Here is a 21,639-nt window from a genome sequence, read left to right as displayed (position 1 = left end):
CCATCCGGGTTGGAGTGTGGTAGGGCGCTCCAGGTAACCGTGAACATGCGAATGGTGTGAGGCCTGAGGCCAACGCTGGAATGCAATGGGAGCGTACGGCGGTGAGCCGTGAGCGACACTGGGGCTGCACTGCAGTTTTGGGGGATGTACATGAGGTTGGCGCATTTATCCACAGAGGGAACCGTGAGACGACGGCAAAATGCCACTGCTTTTTTGACGATGGGTGTGTCTGTTCGATGGCGGGTTGTTCCTATGAGATGCCAGACGCGGCTGCGCGTAAATATTTGCAATGGGTGAAGACGAGGGGGCACTGGTACGGAAGGATGGCGTGTCGGGGCCTGGCTAGATCCAGGTCCAGGACGAAGCCATACTGGTGTAGTCCTTTTTGACTTCCTTGCTTCATAATAGCTTCTTTAGCGTGCGCACCGTGCGCCCGAGGGTGCAAAACGAGACCATTTTGGGCGCCGTCGTTATCACACATACGTCATAAATATTTATTTTCTGGGCAAAATACAATGTCAAAAAAGTCCCTGGGCTCCGCGTCTGCGACGAGCTCACAAGATGCTGCCTTCGGCGCCATGCTGGGTGCATTTGTAGGGGATTGCGTTGGCGCAGTCCTTGAGTTTAACGACAAAAACAACAATCCAGAGACCGTCGATAGAGCGCTCACCGTTCCGGGCGGTGGCGTTTGGGGTGTGGGCCCCGGCCAGGTGAGGGGGACAGACCTGCAGGAAGACGCCTGGGCACCGCGGTACGAATGCGGGTGCTGTCATGGCACTGAAGCTAGGCCTGCCTTGCCAAGCTCTTGTTCGGCTTCTGGACGACGGCAGGAAGTACGCCTGGCGGCCCGGCCCGGCTCGGTCTGGCCCGGCCCGGCCGGCTAGGCAGCGGTGCTGGCTCCCGTCACACAATTAATACGGACGGCCGGCAGCACCAACTGATCACGCCATAGCCGGCATGCCGGCCAGCTGGGGGGGGGGTGTTTCTCTTCGGGCCGGAGATAATTCCCTCCTGACCTGGGCGCGGGGCACCCTTGCTTGGCCGGACTGTCCCTTCTTGTAATGTCGCATTCATAGCCGGCACGCCACAAACCTGACATCTGTTACCCTATAACCACACCCTTGTTTCGCAGATCACGGATGACTCGGAGCTGGCTCTGGCGCTGGCGTCAGGCCTGTCTCAGGGCGAGCCTACTGAGGGCTTCCCGGCGGAGCACGTGGCGCAGAGCTATGGCGCCTGGCTCAACAGCCACCCCTTCGACGTGGGTGAGTGGCGGGCTTGCAAGCACATGAGACCGTATAAAACTTCAAAGTCTCAGGTCAGGATTGGAAAGCCAGAGTTTTGCACGGGGTTCCATGACCCATTTGCGGCGAGTTACGTGCGGGATGCCCATATCCGGGCGGTCAAGGCGGCATGCCGAATTGGATATTGTCAACTGTTCACGCGTCTTGTATTTTGCCTCGTGGGTTTTGCCTACATCTAAGCCACGCATGTATGCTGCCACCTGTACGTGTGCCGCCGCAGGTAACACGTGTCGCACCGCCTTCTCCGCCGCCACTCACCACGACCCCTCGTCGGGGCCGCTGGCGCCCATCATGCGGAAACAGGCGCAGGTGCGGTCCTGCTGCAGTGTTGTAAAGCATGGGAGCTGTGGTGGTGCATGATGCGAGGGTGGACTGCCTCTGCGGTCACCGCCTCGCACTAATGACTCCTCGCATTCCAGCTGTCTGTCCGGGGCCCATCTTACACGTGGCCTACTCCTTCAAAACAACGTATGTCTTGCCTGATTCTGTTACACACGCACACACATGTACGATGAATGCAGTTCTCTAAGGACTCGCAGTCCAACGGCGCGCTCATGCGCTGCACGCCGCTGGCGGTGTGGGGCGCCCGCCTGACAGACGACCAGTTGGCGGCGGCGGCCATGGAGGACTGCCGGCTGTCCCACCCGCACGTCGTAACCCAGGTGCGTGTTAGGGTGGCCCTGGCACTCCCCCAGCCGTTCCTACTTGAGTTCGACGCTTCAAACTTGTGACTTGATCGCTCCCTTCTCAATGAACGGCTGTCCAACCCCGGAAGCCCGGACCTGGTATGGGGTTGGCCGAGGTGTGTTGCCTCTGCATCTGCTTGCTCTGTCGGCTGTCCCCCAGACCGAGCCGTAACGGCAGCATAGCCTTCCGCCTAATCTGGCTGCCTCCTGACCTGGCTGCCTGCTAAGCACATGACAAACGCCTCTGCCCCCCGCCCTGCCCCACCCTGCCCACAGCACGCCAGCGCGGTTTACCTCATCGCCGTGCGCAACCTCATCGAGCGCCCGGGTGACGTGGAGGGCGCCGTGGCGGCCGCGAAGGGCTGGGCCGCGCAGCACGCGTGTGCCGAGGTCATGGAGTGGCTCACGGACGCGCTGGGCACGGCGCCGGGGCCGGCGGCCAACCGCATGATCGGATTCGTCAAGTGAGTGTGTGCGGTTGCGTGGTGGACAGGATCACTCGATGGGGCAGTTGGTTGCAGGCTGCTGCCCTCAGTAGTGCGCACCCGCTGCATACGGTGAATGCCATGGTAAGGAAAGCACGTGCTAGGGCTTTCACTCAAACGGCTTGCCTTGGTGTCCGGTTCATACTGTACGGTATGCGTTGCATCATTCTGCAGGTACGGATTCTTCTACGCCTTCCGCCACCTCCAGTAAGTGGTTGGAATGCATGGCATGGATATGGGGGCTCAGCGCTGGAAAGGGGCCCGACATCGTGACCGCTGCAGCCATGGGTTGACGTCCCAGTGACTTTACCTTTCTTGCTCCCCGCTCGCCCGCATCGCCGCAGCCTGCGCACGCCCTTCCGCACGGCGCTTCGGGAAACGCTGCTGCTGAAGGGCGACACAGACACCAACGCCGGTGAGCACGCATTGAAGCCGGGTCAATACGCTGTGCTTCTTTCCCGTGTGCTCCCTACACACACACACACACACACACACACACACACACACACACACACACACATATGTACACGTAAGATTCCCTTTCCTTTCCAGCACGCGCGTGTTTCGACACTCCTTAAGCCCAGTCACGCGCCCCTGCCAAGCCACACACCGCCCCATGCCTCGCTCCCCGCCCGCCCCTGACCTCTCCCCCTTCGCTCCCCTCCCTGCCTTGCTCCCTCTCCTCCACCATTCTCCTCCTCCATACCCCTCCGCCTCAGCCATCGTGTGCGGCATGTTGGGGGCGCTGTACGGCGCCTCAGGCATCCCTCCCGAGATGGCCGGCCCCGTGCTGGGCCGCCACGGCCAGCCCGACCAGAAGGGGCCCAAGCGCCCCGGCTGGCTGCAGCCCGGCCGCCTGCCCGCCGTGTTCGCACAGCTGTACGGCAAAGCCACGGGCGAGCCCGTGGACCTGCACTCGCTGGCGGGCGTGCCGGCGGCGGATGCGGCGCATGAGGAGGCGGCGCTGGCGGCGGAGGCGGCGGAGGTGGACGCGGCGCTGCGGGTCTAGGCGGGGTACGGCATCGTGGAGTGGTTTTGTATGCGGGGAGGAGCGGAGGATGTGGGCGTGGGCGTGGGAGAAGGGGAGGTGGTGTCGGAGGCAGGAGTGAATGTGGGAATGTGCATGAAGAACACCGATGGCTGTGACTGTGAGGGTGGATTCATGCATGCGTCGCACCCAAAGAATTCTTGCGGCCAACATGTTCATGCTGATTTATACTTCTTGGAGTTGGTCGATATTGGACTCTGTCGCATATGGTAGTCATGCATGCACCTATTCACGTGCTACGCCAGGGAGCAGTGATCAGATTGTGATTACACTATCAAGCTGTGACCAGTAGAGCCGGTGCCGATGCCAGGCACGAACACAAGACATGCTAGCTTCCATGGTGGCATGGCGTTCTTCGCCGTATAGCCTAGGTTGGGCTTGGTTGAGCGCTTCAGTGAACCTCCTGTACACATTTCACACGGTCTTGGTTGCCAACGACATGCCACCATGGAAGCTAGCATGTCTTGTGTTCGTGCCTGGCATCGGCATCGGACGGGGCCAACCACACCTTGAACAGGACACACACTAGGACACGTGTAACACGGGGCATCAAGAAAGACGCAGTCCAGGATGAACTCCCCCTCGACCCACAAGTAGGCTTATTCTTCAGGCATGTGCAGCGGACTGCAGGCGCGCACGTTCGTACCCGATGACACTTTGACCGCCCCCTCCTCGTACGCGTCGTCGATACGCCGATACGCCAGCATGACGACACGCGATGAATGTACTTGGTCACGCTGTTCACTCATACAACCCATCTAATCTACGAGTCTATAACTACACATGGCCTGATGAAACGTTAAACGTAATGGCCGTCAGCCGCCCGTCGTGCTCGCGCTCCCACTCATCGCGTGTACAGACGGATGACGGCCTCCTAGCGGTAAGACGAGGCACGGCGCCGGCCGCCCGCCCCACCGACCGAGCCAGCTGTGAAGGCACCTGCTGCCGTGGCGGCCGCAGCGGCGGCGCCATCCGCATCCTCAAACCCATACTCGTCCGCCTTCTTTCCAGCGCCCACCACCCGCAGCAGGTTCTCCTTGTCCCCCACCACGACGCCGGCGCCGCCGAGGCCGCTGGCGTCCTGGGGCTGCGGGTGCACGGAGATGAAGGCCGTGGGCTTGGCAGACCCAAGCGGCGAGGCCGCAGCAGGCCACGGCGGCCGCGGCGGCAGCTTCACCAGCACAGTAGCCTGCCCCCCGCCGTCCTCGACCGAGGCGCCCACGTCCGTGCGAAGCCCCACCTTTGGCTTTGTGCTCTTGCTGCGCGCGCCATCCGCGGCCACGTCAGCGGTTGGCACCACGTTTGCCGGCGGCGGGCGGAGCAGCCGCAGGATGCCCGGGCCACCCGCCTTCTTGGCGGCGCCGGTGGCGCCAGGGGGGCGGCCGTACCGCTGGTTGTGCGCGGCGCTGGCGTTGCCATCGTCCGCGCCGATTGCCGCCTCCGCTTCCTCATTTCCGGCGGCGTCGTCTCCAGCGGTTTCGCCCTCCTCTTCATCAGGCAGCACTGACAGAGCCGGGCGCCCAGGCCGTGCGCGGGCACCGGCCGCCATGGCCGTCGTGCGCCGAGTTGTGCGCGGTGGCGGGGCCTTTCCGCGGGTGACTGCGCTTGTGGCGCCGAAGGCCTGAGTGCCTCCGTCGCGTGTGCCGGCCTCAGCCTGGCCCTGGTCCCACTCCCGGAGGCTAGCGACGCTGTGCGCCCCCGAGCACTGCTGCTGTTTGCCCAGCGGCGCGCTGCCACCGGGGTTGCCCTCTTCTGCAGCAGCGGTCTCGTCTGCACGGGCCACCTCCGTCACTGAGCGCAAGCCCGGCGCGTCACACGCCTGCGCCACCACCACGGCTTCGCCGCCGGCCCCGTCGGCGCCTGCAGACAGGGCCGGGAATGCAAAGCCGGCCGGTGCGGATGCTGTCTGCGCTGCTGCTGCGGCGGGCTGCGCTGCTGCTGCCACAGTGGGAGCATCAGCGGGGGGCGCGTTAGTGTCGCGCTGCGCTTCAGTATCCGCTGTCGCGGTTGCGGGCAGCGGCTCCGCGGCCGCAGGCGCGGTGAGCGCGGCGGGGTAGCCCGGCATGGGTGGGATCGGGCCCGCGGTGGCGATGCTTGCGGTGCCCATTGTGCGGGTGCGCACGAGCGACCGCACTGTGCCTGCGAGAAGAAAGGCAAGATGACCGGAGTTGAAACGGTAGTCGTGAGCGGTAGTGCTTAGTACGCCTACTCTGATCCCGGGGGTTCTCTTCGCCACTTGAAAACCCCGGGGACCATGCATCAATACGGTACGCAAGCCCAGCGGCCTGTACCCCCTCAGCGCCCGGGCCACGCACCCTCCATGGCTGGCAGGAAGCTCTGGTTGTAGAAGGCCCGGATGTCACCCATCACTGCCGGCCGCTCCAACGTCGCACCGCCGCTCTCCGCGCTGCCACCGCCAGCCACCGACGCCGCTGCTGCAGCCGCTCGCGCGGCCAGGGCGCGCGCTGCGGCGCCGCCTCCGGCGCCCCCGCCACCACCGCTGCCGGCGCTCACTCCCGCTGGCTGCAGCTCCACCTGCACCGCCACCAGGAGGACAGCAGGGAGGCCGTACGCATCAACCCCAGCAGTCCTGTAACGATCACAAGTTTTCAATAAATGCAGCAAACTGAAAAAACAAGTAAGCCAGTCATTTTGAGGCGGCCGGAGGCTGCGGCGGCTGCGGCGCTGCGCGCACCTGCCGGTCGAACAGGTCTGCAGGGTGGTCGGGCAGGTAGGTCAGGAAGGCGCGGGTGATGGCGGAGAAGGGCAGCCGCAGCTTGAGCGCCTTGCCCACGCTGTACAGGCTGCGGGTCGGGCGGAATGATTTGCGGCGCTGGCGTGAGGGCTACAATGGGGGAGTTGTACGGGAACTTGTGCCGCAGCACCACGGGCAAGGTCTTCCACGACCCTGAAACACGAGCGGGGATCCCGGCATGACTGCAAGCCTTCGCATACTCGAAACCACTCACCAGCACGCTGCCAGAACCGACACGTGCTGGTTAAAGCACAGCTCCAGGCGCGTGCACATCACCTGCACTCACCATGGGCGTAACGTAGGGGCGAGGGGGGAAGGGGGCCTGAGCTACAGTGCAGCTACATTCAATGCCCCGAGCATGTTGGCGGTCTGACCAATGCTGGACTCCGGGATCATTACGGGCTTTCAGGGCCCATGCTTATTCGCAACGAACGCCATTCTATTACATCTTTGCATCCGGCCCTGTCCGCAACCTGCGGCCCACCTGGTCCATGAGCTCTGCCGCCAGCTCCGGCAGCAGGTGATGGTGCGCGTGCGGCTCCTCACCCGCCGCGCGCGCCGCCGCTGCCAACTGCTGCAGGGCCACTGCCGCCATGCGCTCCACCGTGGCCGTGGCGCGGCGCGCGTACGACTGCACGCGATTGGAGATAAAGGGGTGGTGATGGGTGGGTCACGCAAGGTCACTGACAGGCGGGTTTAGATAGCGGGTGGCGATGCGTCCGAACAGCGCGAGCATTATAAGACGCTGTGTCGCCCTGATGTGAACACCTCAGCAAGGCCTGAACATCTAACAGCGCATATAACAGTCTACCTGCAGGAAGACGTGCAGCAGCGCGCTGTCTCCCTCCGTGTAGCCGCCCGCAGCTGCAAACACACACATATACACACACACGCATAGCGGCAGGGTTGCAGCAAGTTTGAGAGCACTTCAGCGCCTTCCGCGCACCAACTCGCCCGCCCGCCCTCCGCTCAATCGACAGCCGCATACGTGAATCCAAGTACCCCTTGTGACGGTACCCCCGCGAGGCCGCGACTCACCGCCCTCCGTCAGAATGCAGTACACGGTGGAGCCCTCCGCCAGCACGCCGCGCTCCTCGCACACCCGCATCAGGCGCCCCAACACAAAGCGCCCCGGCAGCGCCGGCATCAGCTGCGCCTCAGCCGCCGAGCCGGCCGCGGCGGCGGCCTGGCCCGGCTCGCTTGCACCCGCCTGCTGGCTGCTGCCGCCCTCGCCGCCCGCGGCGCCGCTGCCGCCACCGCCCGCCGCCGACAGCGGCATGCTGACGAACGCCTCCTGGTACCACCTGGGCGAACAGGGGTTTGGGAGACGATCGGGATGGGGAGAGGGTTGTACACGTGGGGGCCATCTACTTGCATGTAAGACTACGCAAGCAGGACAGGTGTGCAGCTCCAAGCACTCCTTGTGCAGGCACCCTGCAAAGCCAACCAGGCAATCTACACGCCCGCAGCAAGCCCAAGCCGACCCACATGCCCATAAACCCATATCACCATCACTCACCGCCCTCGTCTGCTCCCAGGCACACATCGTACACGGTAACCGCCCAGACCATACGCCCAGTGTCAGCCCCTCTCTCCTGTTGCTGCCCGAACACCAACCCAGTCCCGCACCTGATGTCTTCCCAACACGGACCCAGGGACTCTCGCACCTGGCGGCGTTCCACAGCGCCATCATGTTGGGGGCGAAGCCCGCGGCCTGCGGGATGCGCAGGAACAGGTCCGGCGTGGCGCCCAGGCAGGTGGGGTCCTGCAAGGGTGGATGCGGGAATGATGATAACTGATGAGTCAGCAGCGGGCTTGTCCGGCAGGTGGTGCCGGACACGCTGGTGCAAGCTACTGCCGTGGAGGTTCGGTCATCGCCGTGGTTGCGGACAGACAGTGACGTGGAGGTGCATGCACTCACGCACCCGGTCCGCGATGGCGCGCGTGACCATGGCGGCCACTGTGAGCAGCGAGGTGTGGAAGACGGGGATGGAGAGGAGGTGAGACACCTGCGTGGCACGGCCGCGACCTGGATGGGTTAGACCATTACCACAAGGTCTCTCAAACATGCTCCCACGCATGCGTCTGACTTGTTTGAAACCATGCATACAGCATCAGCCGCCATGTGCATTTAGCATGCCCCGCCTTCGTGTCGCGCACCCTACCTTGGGCACGTCGCCAGCCGCCACGGTGGGTTTGGCGAAGCGGGATGAGGCGTTGACGCCGGGCGGCAGCGTCATGGGGTACAGCTTCCGCAGCGCGTGCAACAGCACCCTGGGTAAGGGGGGCAAATGAATTGGGCATTAGGCAGCGGCGTGACCTAAACTCCGTAGAACTCAAAACTCCGAGGAACTTACACGCCTCCACAGCCAAACAATGACCTCCGGAAACCGCAATACTCAACGCCGCCCTTACCCATAGTACAGGTAGGTAGTCTGCAGCGAAAGGCTGCGGTTGCGCACTTTCGCCTCACTCTCCCCTGCGCCGTCCTCTCCGCCGCTGCCGCCGTCCTCCCCGCCGCTAGCACCCGCCTCATACGGCGCAGCCGCTGCCGCAGCCAGACTGCTGCGCGCAACGTCGCGACGCCGGGGGAGTGGGAACGCCGCCGCAAGGAAATTATCCTTGATGGACATGACCATGACCTGCGTGTGCATGTTGTGGCATGTGCGCTCCTGTCTGCTATGCGGCGCAAGGGCGCGGCGCGCTGCCGCAGGCGTTTGACCCGCGCGTGACCCAGATCGAGCAAGTCAAGGCCAGCGCTGATTCCCCGACCCAAACCCTGTGAGCTCGCCGAAATGCTACACAGACTCACCGTCTGGTCATCGCGCTTGTTGAGGCGGAAGTAGGCAAACAGGCTGCTAACCTGCTGCTTCTGCGAGGCGCGTGCAAATTCGGTAAGGGCAGAGGACGTCAGGCGCCTCAGTCCGGCGTGTTGCCGTATGAAAAGTGCCACGCTTCAAGAAGCTGCGGGACCGCGCGGCTCTGCGCCCGCGACCGTGACCCACCGCATTGTAAACGGCGCGCTCCAGCCACGCGTCGCTAGCCACCCAGTCTTCCAGGCTGGGCACAGGTGACGGCTGCAGCTCCGCCAACGTGCAGCAGGGCAGCGCGGAGAGCGCGGGCGTGGACTGAGCGCCAGGCTCCATTTTTGGCGGGAAGGCCGGAGTGCCGCTCTGCCGCGCCCGGACGGCCTTTGCACAAGACGGTGAGAGCTGTGTGAAGTCGTGAGACTTGTCAAAAGACAGCGCAGGAGGACAGAACGAGTCGCAGAAGCCGCAGCGTGGTAAGATAAAGGCTTTGCAGACTATTGACAAGCCCGCTCGCCAGTGGCTCACGGGATATGAACTAGCTATGTAAGCAGGTCTATGGGAGCTGCGCTCTGTAAGCAGTAGGGTACAACAGGCGGCAAAACATGGCGGGGCCAGAACCCCCCGCCGACTCCATGCCACGGCCGCACCAAGGGGGAGGATTTAAGGGGGGGCTGGAGGAGGGTGTCGTGCACGGCAAGACGTCGGTAGACAACACCAGTCAGCCTTAAGTGCGTCACATGTCGAATCATGGCTAAGCCATGGGTGTTTGTGCTGTTCGGCTTTCCAGTTACCTGCACGAGCCAGGCCGCGAGCATGTCAGGATGCCAGGATCACGGCTGGGATGTCTGGCGTGCTTATCCAAGTTGGGACCAGCCTCTGTGACGCGTTAAAACGCTGCATAGAATCCCCACTTACATGGGCAACGGGGAAGGAATGGCCAGTGGGCAAAGGTCGGGGGACACAGCGGCTTTCGATGCGGGAAACTGCGACCCACACGAGCGCCATGCACTCCGATTGTGGTCAAGTTTCAGGTCTGAATTTGGACACGTCTGCACCTTACTAAGACCATGTGACCGATACCAATTAGCTTGCCGTCAGCGAGTCGCTGCTTACTGAACATGCTTGACTTCTTGCAACACCTTAGATCTGACCGACGTTTAGTCCTGTTGGGCATTGCCTTTATAGTCGTGTGGAATCTGGTAGCCGTTTTCCTTGTGCCTTTGCCCAAGCGCAAGGACGAAGACGAGCCTGAACCGGCGAAATCTCGCTGAACGTGCCTGCACCGATTGCAAACGTCCGTCATATCTGAAGCAAAGCACCATGCAAATTTGTGCTGGGCAGGGAAAGCGTCGCTTCACCAGAAAGGCTCACATGTGAGGCGAATTGCCAATGTGGGTGAGCGTAGCTCGGAGCCTAATGAAGGCGGGGGCCAGTTTCAGAATTGCGGGGGGGGGGGGCGGATCGACCCAGCTGGCTTGCCCGGGCTAACCACCATGCGTATGCGTGGCGAAAAAGGGGTTCCGTCCCGGCCGTACGCGTCTGGGTGTGTGATGGGACAGGGTTTAGGCAGGTTGGCGACGTCCCGTAGGGTGCAGCTGACGCCCATACCCCAAGCAGACGGCAAACAGTTTGCAGCGGCAGAGCAGAAGTGCATGGCTGGTCGAACGCCGGAGTTACTGTACCGACAAGTTGCTGGCTGGCTGGAAGTTTGCTGATGCGCATTCCTCACGCTCCGGGCGCCCGGCCAGGCGATAGCACCACACAGACACACTGCAACGCCACACTCGCGATCGTACGCGTCTGGGTGCCTGCGTCCAGGGGCCGTTTGACACGCCCGCGGCGCGCTCATACAGCCTTCGCACCCATTTACGCCTGGCGCATACATGCACATGAACTCTCTGATTTTGGCTGGCATGAGCTTTGGTCGACTCGACACTGCGGTGGAAGGGAGCCCGCAGGAGCTCAAGGATGAGTTGCCTAATGGGCTGACACTGGAGTGCGGTCGTGCGGACTGTTTCCGGTTTCGAGTTTGTGGGTCCATAATGTTCAGTAGGTGCAGCACCGATGGAGATGACAGCGCATGTGCGTGTGTGGCATATGGGGAGGGGGACTGGCCAATGATGCTGCGGGCAATGTGCAGGCGGATGACGGCTGAGCGGAGTTGAGGCATCTCATTATACAGTGTGCCGTCGGCGAGTGTGAATGGACGCACTTATGCTCCTCATTAAGCTCGGCGGAACTAGTTACAAGCATGACGGTATCATGTTGACGGTGTCTGGACCACTATGCAAGTGGGCTATTACGCCTGGTGCTGCGTCCAGGACTACACGCACACCGCACAGGTAGACGCTTCGCAAATGTAATAGTCACTAGTGATTGCATTGGTTACGCTAGAGCACTACCAAGAAGTACGTGTCGGCAGTTCACTACGGTAATGACTGACGCTAGAGCAATATGAATGAATCGCCACGCACATAATACTTGAAAACCACCCCTGCAAATCAGCTTGAATGTGCTGTTTGCTTTGCTCACTGCGCGCCTCAGACTTGGCGCCCCTTCGTCTTATAGTTTGACTACCGTAATCGCGCCCCGCCCCACGCAAAGTCACTCTAAATGCAGCCAGCGCCTCCACCCCTTCTAGGGAGGAATCTTGCTGCCAACCCCCAGCCGCAGGAGCCCGTCACTCACTACGCCACGCGGTGGCACGCAATGGCTGAGTCCAGCGGCGTGAACTTGAACACTGCCAGGTCCGAGTCCAGGTACAGCACCGGGAACACGGCCAGCTGGGGAAAGAAGGCGGCGCGGCTGCGTACAAGTGTAACAGGCAAGGGGCGTCGGAATTGAGGGACGAGTGATGGGTAGGCACGGGCAAGGCAGCAACAGGATTCAAGCATGCGCCGCATCCAGGCATGCCCCCACGGTGGCTTACCCAAGTGCGCCGACGACGCCGTCGGGCGTGAAGAGCTGCTTCGCCGAGTCTGCACAAGAGGCACCACGACACGCACAGAATGCGCCAACGTGTCCATCAGACCAGCGACGTGCAAATGACTGTCCGACCAAAGTGTTGGTGTCTTGTTTGCTGACTAAGACGAACCGTAACCCATTGTCCTGAGCAATGCGCCCGCCGCGGGGAATGTGGTGGCCTATACGTGGGGAAAGTGCTCACCGGCCGGGAGGTCCGCGCGCAGGCTATCCGCGCCCAGGTCAACCCAGAACCGGTCAAAGGTCACCTCCACAGCGTCATCGTACTTGCGAGCCATGGTGCCTGCGATGGCAGAAGCAGTTGGCACCTCATCCCCCACCCCCAAACCTGAACATGATAAACACGCGAGCATGTACGCGGTGGACACACACCCAGCCCGCCTTGTGCGAGCGACAAGCCAGCAGCAATTTGCAGCCACATTCTTCCGCGCCTTCTTGCTCACCTCCCGCAGATAGCCAGCCGTCGCCCAGCAGCGGGGAGCTGTACTTGACGTTGGACACGAGCGCGGTGCCGGTCAGGCGGTACTGGATCGGCGAGAAGCGAGTGGACAGGGCCGAGCTCATCTTGCTGATGTGCGGCGCGTGGAACACCTGCGCGACGTAGGCCAACCCGCCGTACGGGGATAGGGCAAGCGATGTGCGGGTGCGGGTGTTGCATCAATACACAGGCACAGCGACAGCTTCAACACACACTTGTGGGATTGCGGTAGATTGTCGTACCGCTCCGCGCTACCGCACCTGCCACGTTCCCTGGCCCAGCTGTACAGCAAAGCTGCCTGGCGCCACGGTAGGATTCTCCAGGATGAGCTGCTTCACGGCCGGCTCAAACTGCTCAGCGCCGTTGTACAGCCCCAGTCCCTCCCCGAGCAGCTGCAGAACCTGCGAGTCAGGATCACCGCAAAAGGGAGGGGCACGAGGTGAGGTGAGGGGCGGGAGGCGGCAAGGGCAGCCCTTGCACGGGGAGCCGTTAGACGAGTGGCTGTGGCACCGCTTCCCAATGGCCATGGGGCTAGCATCCAAATCCCAAGCACATGACCACATCTCGCGTTACCTTTGCACGCCCTGTCGTGGGTTGCGACTGCGACAGCGCTTGCGACCCGGACTGGTAGTTTCCGCTTTGTGTCGCGTGAACAACAAGCCGGACATTTCGCCGGGTCCGGCATGGTGCAGCGCGATTGCCAAGACGGTTAGAGTTCATCAGCGAGGCCATAGTAGCAAGAAGGCCAGGAAGTCAGCGACGTTTCCTTGACCGGAGTGCGTTTAGATAGGCAACGCCTGTCTATGTATAAGAAGTACTCACTTCTATTAGTTGCCGGGTCTACTGCACCTGAAGAGCCTGTATCCGATGAGCGCAGGTTGCACAGAGAATCCAAGAATCACTCAACGCCCCTGGTTGTCCACAATCGCTCAATACACTGCAAAGCGTGACTGCTGAGTTACTGAGAATTGTAAGGGCATATCTTCCAATTTGCCGGCTGCGACAGCTGCCAAGAATGCTCATTATAGCCTTCTGCCTCGCTCGCTTTTGACCATGGCTGACGACCTTGGGCATCGAAATATGCTCGAGGGGTGCAGCGTTCATGTGTGGCAGCGAGTGGATGGCGATGTCAGCACAACGCAGGCCATCAACGCCAAACTGCGTGCGCTCGGCGCGAAAACGTTGCCTCGTCTCACCAAGGATGTGACACACGTAATCTTCCAGCGGAAGTTGCAGTCAACGGCTCAAGAGCGCAATGCCGAGGACGGCGACCTGCGAACTATTTACAGCAAGGTTGGCAAGGTGAGTAGTTTGGGTCCGGGAGGGCGCTTGCCGACAGCTGACTCGCTATTCCCTACCGCAGTATGAGCCTCGAGTGTTCGTCGTCTCACCCCTGTGGCTGCACCACTGCGAGGATACGGGCACGCGCGCAAAGGTACGGGGTGCCTGCGCTTCGCCTGCTGGTCAACCGCACGCACCTGCCTGGCCCGCCTCGGACATCGTTCACGCCCCTTCCAATGCCCCATTTCAGGAGATCAAGTACCTGGAGCGCAAACCAGCGGACCCCATCTTCCTCATCGCCAGTCCCAACAAAACCGGTGAGCCTTCCGCGCACGCCTGCTTTGCCGCCGCACCTGCCCGGCGCAAACCCCCTAGCCGTACTTCCCTTCCCGCTCCGGTCTGACACGCCCTTTCCACCCCCGCTTCCACTACAAACGACGCTTTCTACCTGCTGTGGCGCAGCTTCCGCTGGCGCCAAGCGGAAGCGCAAGTCCCTGGCGCGGCCCCGTGAGCTGGTGGAGACGGCGGACGTGCACGACGCCCTGTTCAGCAGCAGCCAGCAAATCCGCGACCTAAGCGCGGACGAGCCCGCGGCGCCACTGTACATCCGGCCCATGTTTGACGGGCCATTTGCCGGCAGCGCCGGGGGTGCGGCGGAGGGACGGGGCGGCGGGGCAGGCGAAGGGGCTGGGCGGGGCGCCAGCGGCCTGAGCAAGCCGGCAGCAAAAGGCGCCGCGCAGGCAGGCGCAGCCACTTTGGAGCGCAACTGTGCCGCTGCGCTGTCGGATGTCGAGGAAGAGGATGAAGAAGGTACGTGCAAATCATGACTCAGGCATCGGGTTCGGCGTGCACTGTCTGGCATTCCGCACACGCACAGCCCCTCACCTTGCTTAGCACGCCGCCCTGAGAGCGCTCGCATCCTTGGTTGTTCACTCTCTATCACAGACTGCCCGCGCCCGGCCAAGGCGCCCTCACTGGCGTCGATCCTTGGTGCAGCCAAGCAGAGGGCTCTCCCGGGCGCAGCACCAGCAGGTCCTGTGCTGCCGCTTGCAGTCAAGGCCGCGACCAAGGCCGCCGGCGCCGGAGGGCGGCCCGGGTCCATGGCGCCACCACGGCCGCCAGGACCAGCGTCCACGGTTGCGGGCAAGGGCCTGCGGCAGGGCACGCTGAACTTCTCCTTCGTGCCCAAGGCAAGCCAGCCGCAACAGCAGCAGCAGCAGCAGCAGCCGGCGCAGCAGGGGGCCAAGGAGGTGCCGCCGTCAGGGCCGCTCAAGGTGCAGGGCATAGCGGGGCACGGCGACTGGCCTCAGGCCCACCAGCGTCAGGCTGGTGGCTCCGTCACAGCAGCGGCGAGACCCGGCAACATACCAGTGCTGCGTGCTGGCGCACAGCCACACTCGGTTTCCGGTGTTGCGCCAGGTTCGTCCCTGGCGAATACAAGTGTAGCACCGGCGGCAACGTTGGTCCTTAAGCCAGCAGTTTACAACAAGCAGCAGGATGCTTCGGGCAATGCCCAGGAACGGCCATTGCCGATTCCACACCAGCAGGAGCAGCAGCGGGAGCAACAACAGCAAGTGCATCAATTTGAGCCAGGCAGAACTGCGGACGCCTATGCGGCTACTCGGGACTCAGGCGCCGTGACTGAAGCGCTCAAGCCGGCAGCTCCAGAGGTGGCGGCAGCCAGCGCCAGGAAGAGGCCGCACCAACACACGCCTCTGTCGCCCGAACTGATGCCACGGTCTCGGCGGCAATCCGCAACCGCGGCAGCAGCGTCAACGGCCGCGCCGGTGGGTGGCGAGGACCCCGCTGCAGCCTCTGCTGCGCGCTACAGTCCGCTGCCCTGCGCAGTCGTTCCCCGGGGGGCACCCTCCGCAGCCGCAGTGGCTTCAGCAGAGGAAGTCGCCTCAACGGCCGCGCGGCTTGGGCAAGCGGCCGTGCCCATCGCGGCCAACGGCGGGGCGGCAACCGGCACAACCGCAGCGGTGGCGGCGCCTGGGCCGCTGCCGCCGCGGGCTAAGAGTGTGGGCCGCCGGTCCACAGTGGCGCAGGACGCGGCAGCCATGCCTGGTCCCAGCTCCTCGTTGCCTGCGGCAGGGGTGGCAGCACCGGCAGGCAGCACAGGGCCCGCCGCTCTGACCTCGGCGGTCGCTGCGGCACTGGCGGCGGTGCCAGGCGGGCGCCCGGGCTCTGCGGGCCGCCGCGTGGCGCGTGCGTCGTGCGCCGGCACGCCGCTTGGGGGCTCGGTGGCATTAGCCATGCAGAGCGCAGGGAAGCTCGGGCGGCCAGGTATGCGCACGCCGCTTGGGGGCACGCCGGGTCCCTTTGGCTTCACGCCGCTCGGGACCATGACGGTGCCGCGCCTCAAGTCTCAAAGCAGTGGCGGGTACGGCTCCTCACAATCCGCAAGCGCCACCCCAGAGCTAACGCATGGCTTGCCTGCGGCACCTGCGGGCGCCGCGCCCGACGCAACCGCTCGCGAGGCTGCTGCCGCGAGCGCAGTGCGTGAAGGCGCTGAGGGCACAGCAGTCCAGCAGCCGCAGGAGCAGCAGCAACGGGAGGCGGCTGTAGCCCTCACCGTTCAACCTCCGCTGACGACAGGGACCCGGCGCACGACGCGTCGGTCTGGCCTACCACCGACGCCGCCCATGTCCTCACACCGCAATCCCCTCACGCCGCCGCCTCTAACGCTGGTGCCGGTGACCCTTGGCGGCGGCGCTGGGGCCTTGGAAGCAGCGGGAGCCGGAGGCGTCACACCCACACTTGTCCGCGGTGGCCGCAAGGCCTCCGCTGAAAGCGCAGCACCACCACCACCACCACCACCACCACCACCACCACCACCAGCAGTCGATGGCGGCGGCCAGGCAGGGCCTAGTGCTGCACTGCCGCCGCCGCCTCACACACGAGCTACGCCCAAACGCGGCGCGCTTGTGCTGGAGCGGTCACCAGCGGCGCAGGAGGCCGGGGCAGCGATGGCCGCGGCCAATACGGAAGGCGCCGAGGCGTGTGTAGACACTGAGGCGGAGCTGGCGGCCGCACGCACAGGGCGGCGCAGTGCGCGGAAGGCTGCTGCACCGCTGCTCCTGTCTCCGGTCGCCGCCCCAGGCCCTCGAGCCCCAGCGGCAGCAGGTGGTGACTTCGCTATGGCTAGAGCGGCTCTTCCTGACGAGGCCCTGCCACAGCCGCTGCTGCTGCCGCCTGCGGAAGGCCCGGGGTCCGTTGTGAGGCGGTCACACCGTCTTGTAAGTGCGTCGCCACTGCCGCCTCGCCCACCGAGCAGCGCGCTCAAGGCCAGCGCGGCGGCACCACCTACTACTGTTGCGGCCGGACCAGGCGCTTCGCTGGCCTTTGCCTTCTTCACAGCTCACCAGCAACCGCAACGTACTGCCGGCGGCGTGTTTCCAGCTCTGCAGGCCGAGGCTGACAGCGCGGCCGAGCAGCCGGGCCCTAGCCTGCAAGCTCAACAGCAATCGGCTGGCCCCCAGCGGGTGCCGCCTGCAGGCGACGGGCGCACCCCTGGCGCGTCTCAGAAGCGGCGCCGGCCGGCGGAGGCGGGCAATGACGTCGATGAGCAGGACGCCGATCCGGGCACCAGCCACAAGGCTGCTGCAGTGGTGCCGTCTCCCGCTCCTCGGACACGCGCCCAGTCGCGTGCAGCCGCTGGCGCCAGCCCTGCATCCTCGCTTGCACCCTCACTCGCACCGCCGCAACAGCCAGGCACGGTGCCGCTAGCCACTGCTCCTGCCCTTGCTCCCGCTCCTGGACCGCAGCCGGGCTCGCCGGCTTCGCCGCCGCGGGGCGCGGTGCGTCCCGCCGCCAGCCACATCTCCGGCACGCCGCTGACCAGCCCCAAGTATTACACCCGCATGCAGCGCAAGCGCTTCTGCCGCCTGGGTGTGGACCTGGAGCGCCTGCCGCCCGGCCAGCCCTTCACGCTGCAGCCCGACGGCACCGTCACGGTGGAGGCCGAGGCAGCGGTAGAGGCAGCGGGTGCGGGTGTGGGTGCGGGTGCTGACACTGCCGGCAGGGCAGCGGCAGCTGGGCCGGCGGAGGGAGGTGTCGGGATCGTGGTGGTAGCGCCTGGAGCGGCGGTGGCGGAAGCAGGAGCGGCGGGTGCCGCGCTCGGCACCAGCCGCCAGGGCGTGGCGGCGCCAAGCCCTGGCCCGCCCGCGAGCGCCACACGCTCGCGGCGGCGGGCACTGGACTGGGAGCTGGCGCGTGCGGAAGCAGGGGAGGAGGCTGCGGCGGCCCCGGCGGCGGCGGGTGCTGGCGGCTCTGCATCAGCGGCCGGTGCCGCTGCGGCTGTTCGCATGCCGATGCCCATGCCCATGCCAATGCCGCTCCAAGCCAGCGTGGCTGCTGCGGACTGCGCCACGGTGTGTCGTGCAACCGGTGCCCAGGCACCAGTGCCGCTGCACGCGGTGCGAGAGGAGGCGGAGGGCGAGGGCGAGGACGCCTGCGCAGCTCTCTCAGAGGAGGAGGAGGAGGAGGGCGGCGCCGCGCACGAAGGGCCGGAGCAGCAAGGCGGGGACGGCGGACTGCGGCCGACGCGGCTCCGCCACGCTGGGTCGACGCCGGGGCCGGCGGTCGCAGCAGCAGGAGCCTCGAGGCGGGCGCGGCGGACGCCTACAGGGGGCGCCCGGGGCGCAAGCAGCAGTGCCCAGAAGGGCTCTGGAGGCGTGGAGGCCGAGCCCATGGGCGAAACCACCGCTGCAGGTGCTGCTGCAGTGTCGTCGTCAGCAGTAGCAGCAGCAGCAGCGCCGCCGACGCAGCGAGGGCGGCTGAGCTTGCGCAAGGCCGCAGCGCCAACAGCGGGGCCGGGTCCCAACAGCTCCAAAGCCGTGCCTGTCGCTAGCACGGAGACGGGCGCGGCGGAGCTGACGGCGTCGGTCGTCACAGCCACTGGCATGCCCGCGCCTAGCGTGGCAGCAGCCAGAAGTACGCCGGCGGGCAGGCCACCCGCGTCCAAGCCCGCAACCGGGCGTAAGCGGCCTGCGGCAGCCGCAGTCGCCGGTGAGGACCAGGCGCCAGCATCGCCCACCGCGGCGGCGGCGGCCACGGCCGCCAAGCGGCGGCGCACCATGCCCGCTCCCGCCTCGACGGCGCCGCTGCTGCCGCCTGCCGGCGCCGCGGGTGCGGCCAAGGTGGCGCCCGCCACGACCGTGAAGACGGCCCGTGGGGCTGCTGGAGCCGCCAGGTCCGACACGCCCACTCCTGCGACCACCGGCTTGGAAGCCCCCGCTGCCGCCGCCGCTGCCGCCGCCGCTGCAAAGGGCGCCGCAAAGCCAGCTGTCGGGAATGCCGCCGGCTCTACTGCAGCGGGCGTGAAGCGCCCCCGGGCCTCGGCCACCAAGGCCGGCAACGCCACCGCCACCAAGGCGGGCAAGGTCACCGCCCTCGCCACCGGGGCACTGCTGGGCTCCGCGGCCTTCAACTCCGCGATCTTCATGGACGGCATCGCCTCAGCCTTTCCCAGCGCGTCAACCGCGAGCGCAGGGGCGCCTGCAGGGCAGGCCGCTGCCGCTGCGGGGGCTGGGGCCGCCGGTGCACCGGCGCTGGGGCAGTACCCTCGCGGCAAGGACCACCCCATGCGGGCGGGTGTGCGCTACCTTGCCCACACATCCGTGGAGCCAGCCGTGGCCGCGGCCGTGAGCGCGGCGGTGCGGCAGCTGGGCGGCGCCAGGTGAGGCACTGATGAGTGCGTGCGTGCGTGCGTGCGTGCAGGCGGGCGGGCAGGGCTGTGGGGAGCTCGGTGTGGGGAGCTCGGGTAGGCCTGCTGGGAACAACAGTTGCGCACATCGGTAGACTGCAGTGCAGGACAAGCACGGAAGCGCTTGCGTTCATGGTCCTAGTCCTAGTCCCGTGCTGACGGCTCCTCTTGCTACAAGGCCGCGAATGCACGCCTCCTGCCCCGCCCCCTTTCCCCGCTGCCCTCCCCCCCAAACTCCAAACTTGCGATTTGGCTACTCCGTTCTCCATGTGCGGCTGCCCCCGCCCTCGCCCCAGGCTCTGCACGCCCGGCTACGAGGACGGCCACGTCACGCACCTGGTGGTGGGCGTGCCGGACCGCCGCACCGTCAAGGTGCTGCTGGGGGTGGCCAACGGCGCCGTGTTCGTGTCGCCGGCCTGGGTGACGCAGTCGCTGGCGGCGGGGCGCTGGCTGCCAGAGCGGGACTTCCGCGTGCCGGTGGGTGGAGAGGGCTGGCGGCTGACGGGTGCCGGCAGGTGGGGTACGCAAGTCCCTGGGGTAGGCAAGTCAAGTGAGGGGTGCTGTGGGTGGGTGGGGTGATTTGTAGATACCAGCCCATACCAAACCGAACCCAACAGGTTTGAGGCGTCGGGCCTGTGGCTGATGTTATAGACGTGGCTGTGGGGTAGCGCCTCGCACGCGGATGGAGCCTCAGAGTCTGCCATTCTACTGCGGAAGTGGGACGCTGGGAGTGGGAGGCACCGACATTGGACTGGGCGCGGCGGTGTTGGCTCACAATCCCTCGCTGCCTGTCTCCCGCGGCCCCTAGGGACCCTTCGCGGCCACCGCGGACGCCGTGCGGGTGCAGCTGCAGCTGCGCGCCCAGCAAGAGCAGCAGGATGCGGCGCCCGCCGCTGCAGCCGCTGCCGGCGCGAGCGCCCCGCGCTCGCCCCGCGCGGGCGTGACCGCCAAGCCGCTGGGCGGGCGGCTGGTGGCGGTGCACAACGCGCAGTGCAATGGGCCGCGGCTGGCGGAGGCGCAGGCGCGGAAGGCAGACGTGGAGAAGCTGGTGGTGGTGAGCGCGTTGGGGTGATGATTATGATATTGCATGGTTTTGAACACTGTTCTGTTTCACCGCCCGAGCGTGTAGCGTCAGTCGCGCTGGCTGCACGGCATGCGGGTAACCCGAGGCACATGTCGCATGAACGGGTCTGTCTTGTCTCGGCTGTGTGGTGTTCCTGACAGGCGCTCGGCGGCCGCGTGGTGCCGGTCCGCTCAGCCACCTTATTGATCATGGTGGGGGGCGGCGGCGAGGTGCATCAAGGCGGGCGCGGCGGCGGCGCCGCCGCCGTGGGGGCTGGAGCCGCCGCGGTGGAGCGGCGGCCACGGCTGGGCGGCATGAGCGGGCCGTCGTCGATGGTGATGGCGAGCGAGGAGTGGCTGATGCGGATAGCGGAGACGCATGTGTGGCAGGAGCCGGCGCAGGCACACTAGCTGGCAGCGCAGGTGGCGCGCAGGTAGTACCTATGCGCTACCACTTGATGCATGCGTGTTTACTGAGAGGAGTCATGCCGCATGAACGGGTTTGCTTGAGTGGCCCTATTACGCGAGTTGTTGTGCGCGGCAGTGGATGGGATACGTATGCCAGTCCGAATTCATTGCCCAGTGTGGAGCTGCAATCGGGCAGGGGTCCAGTAGTTGTTTGAGGCCGCTTATAAGGTCTGATGACGCTGCCCAAGCTGCATTCATCTAGCGCGAGGGCCTCGTGAGAACGGCTGTAGCGGCGTTTCGGAGACCGAGGAGTTGACATGCTTTCGTGCTGTGTTTCAAAGCATACAAGCTGCCTGTGTTGTCCTGCTGGCGGCGTGTGGCGGCGGGTGCTCCAGAGAGACCGGGCCAGCAGACAGCGCGCGAGTTTGTCCGTGCACATGTGCGTGCGCCCTTGCCTGGCGTACAGCTGACACATGGCCGCAGTACACTTCAGCAGTTGGCACAGCGAGTGTATGTCAGATGAGCCCTGGCGTAGGGATGTGGACGTGCGTGTGCTGCGTCACGTCTGAGCACACTGAAAGTTGCAGTTCATGGAAAGACGCGCAGGCTTCCCTCATTTACATGGCAGGCCTT

General features: G+C 65.0%; 4 protein-coding genes across 4 annotated transcripts; 2 read left to right on the top strand and 2 right to left on the bottom strand.

The window, feature by feature from the left end:
* Positions 1-23: 23 nt before the first annotated feature.
* On the top strand, positions 24-4,075 carry CHLRE_16g674700v5 (uncharacterized protein). The gene is made up of 8 exons (XM_043071247.1): positions 24-710; positions 1,133-1,265; positions 1,525-1,613; positions 1,826-1,966; positions 2,267-2,454; positions 2,650-2,682; positions 2,820-2,890; positions 3,195-4,075. The coding sequence occupies exons 1-8, from the start codon at positions 516-518 to the stop codon at positions 3,482-3,484; spliced, it is 1,140 nt and encodes a 379-aa protein (XP_042916124.1). The 5' UTR covers positions 24-515; the 3' UTR covers positions 3,485-4,075.
* A 36-nt stretch (positions 4,076-4,111) lies between these two features.
* CHLRE_16g674750v5 (uncharacterized protein) lies at positions 4,112-9,633 on the bottom strand. Its single transcript, XM_043071250.1, has 13 exons — positions 9,284-9,633; positions 9,091-9,150; positions 8,694-8,920; positions 8,444-8,552; positions 8,204-8,287; positions 7,946-8,043; positions 7,317-7,582; positions 7,090-7,142; positions 6,763-6,909; positions 6,493-6,554; positions 6,219-6,327; positions 5,839-6,058; positions 4,112-5,662 (listed from the first exon to the last, which is right to left on the bottom strand). The coding sequence occupies exons 1-13, from the start codon at positions 9,422-9,424 to the stop codon at positions 4,398-4,400; spliced, it is 2,841 nt and encodes a 946-aa protein (XP_042916123.1). The 5' UTR covers positions 9,425-9,633; the 3' UTR covers positions 4,112-4,397.
* Positions 9,634-9,987: 354 nt separating this feature from the next.
* CHLRE_16g674800v5 (uncharacterized protein) lies at positions 9,988-13,379 on the bottom strand. The gene is made up of 6 exons (XM_043071251.1): positions 13,122-13,379; positions 12,809-12,949; positions 12,514-12,661; positions 12,255-12,353; positions 12,018-12,066; positions 9,988-11,893 (listed from the first exon to the last, which is right to left on the bottom strand). The coding sequence occupies exons 1-6, from the start codon at positions 13,278-13,280 to the stop codon at positions 11,776-11,778; spliced, it is 714 nt and encodes a 237-aa protein (XP_042916122.1). The 5' UTR covers positions 13,281-13,379; the 3' UTR covers positions 9,988-11,775.
* Positions 13,380-13,503: 124 nt separating this feature from the next.
* On the top strand, positions 13,504-21,639 carry CHLRE_16g674850v5 (uncharacterized protein). The gene is made up of 8 exons (XM_043071252.1): positions 13,504-13,850; positions 13,912-13,983; positions 14,080-14,146; positions 14,292-14,639; positions 14,775-19,509; positions 19,833-20,013; positions 20,345-20,590; positions 20,761-21,639. The coding sequence occupies exons 1-8, from the start codon at positions 13,629-13,631 to the stop codon at positions 21,007-21,009; spliced, it is 6,120 nt and encodes a 2,039-aa protein (XP_042916121.1). The 5' UTR covers positions 13,504-13,628; the 3' UTR covers positions 21,010-21,639.

The sequence above is a fragment of the Chlamydomonas reinhardtii genome, chromosome 16 (genome assembly GCF_000002595.2).
Source record: "Chlamydomonas reinhardtii strain CC-503 cw92 mt+ chromosome 16, whole genome shotgun sequence".
NCBI classification, from domain to species: Eukaryota; Viridiplantae; Chlorophyta; class Chlorophyceae; order Chlamydomonadales; family Chlamydomonadaceae; genus Chlamydomonas; species Chlamydomonas reinhardtii.
Note: the sequence above shows the minus strand (reverse complement) of the source record. Positions and strands in the feature narration are given on the sequence as shown.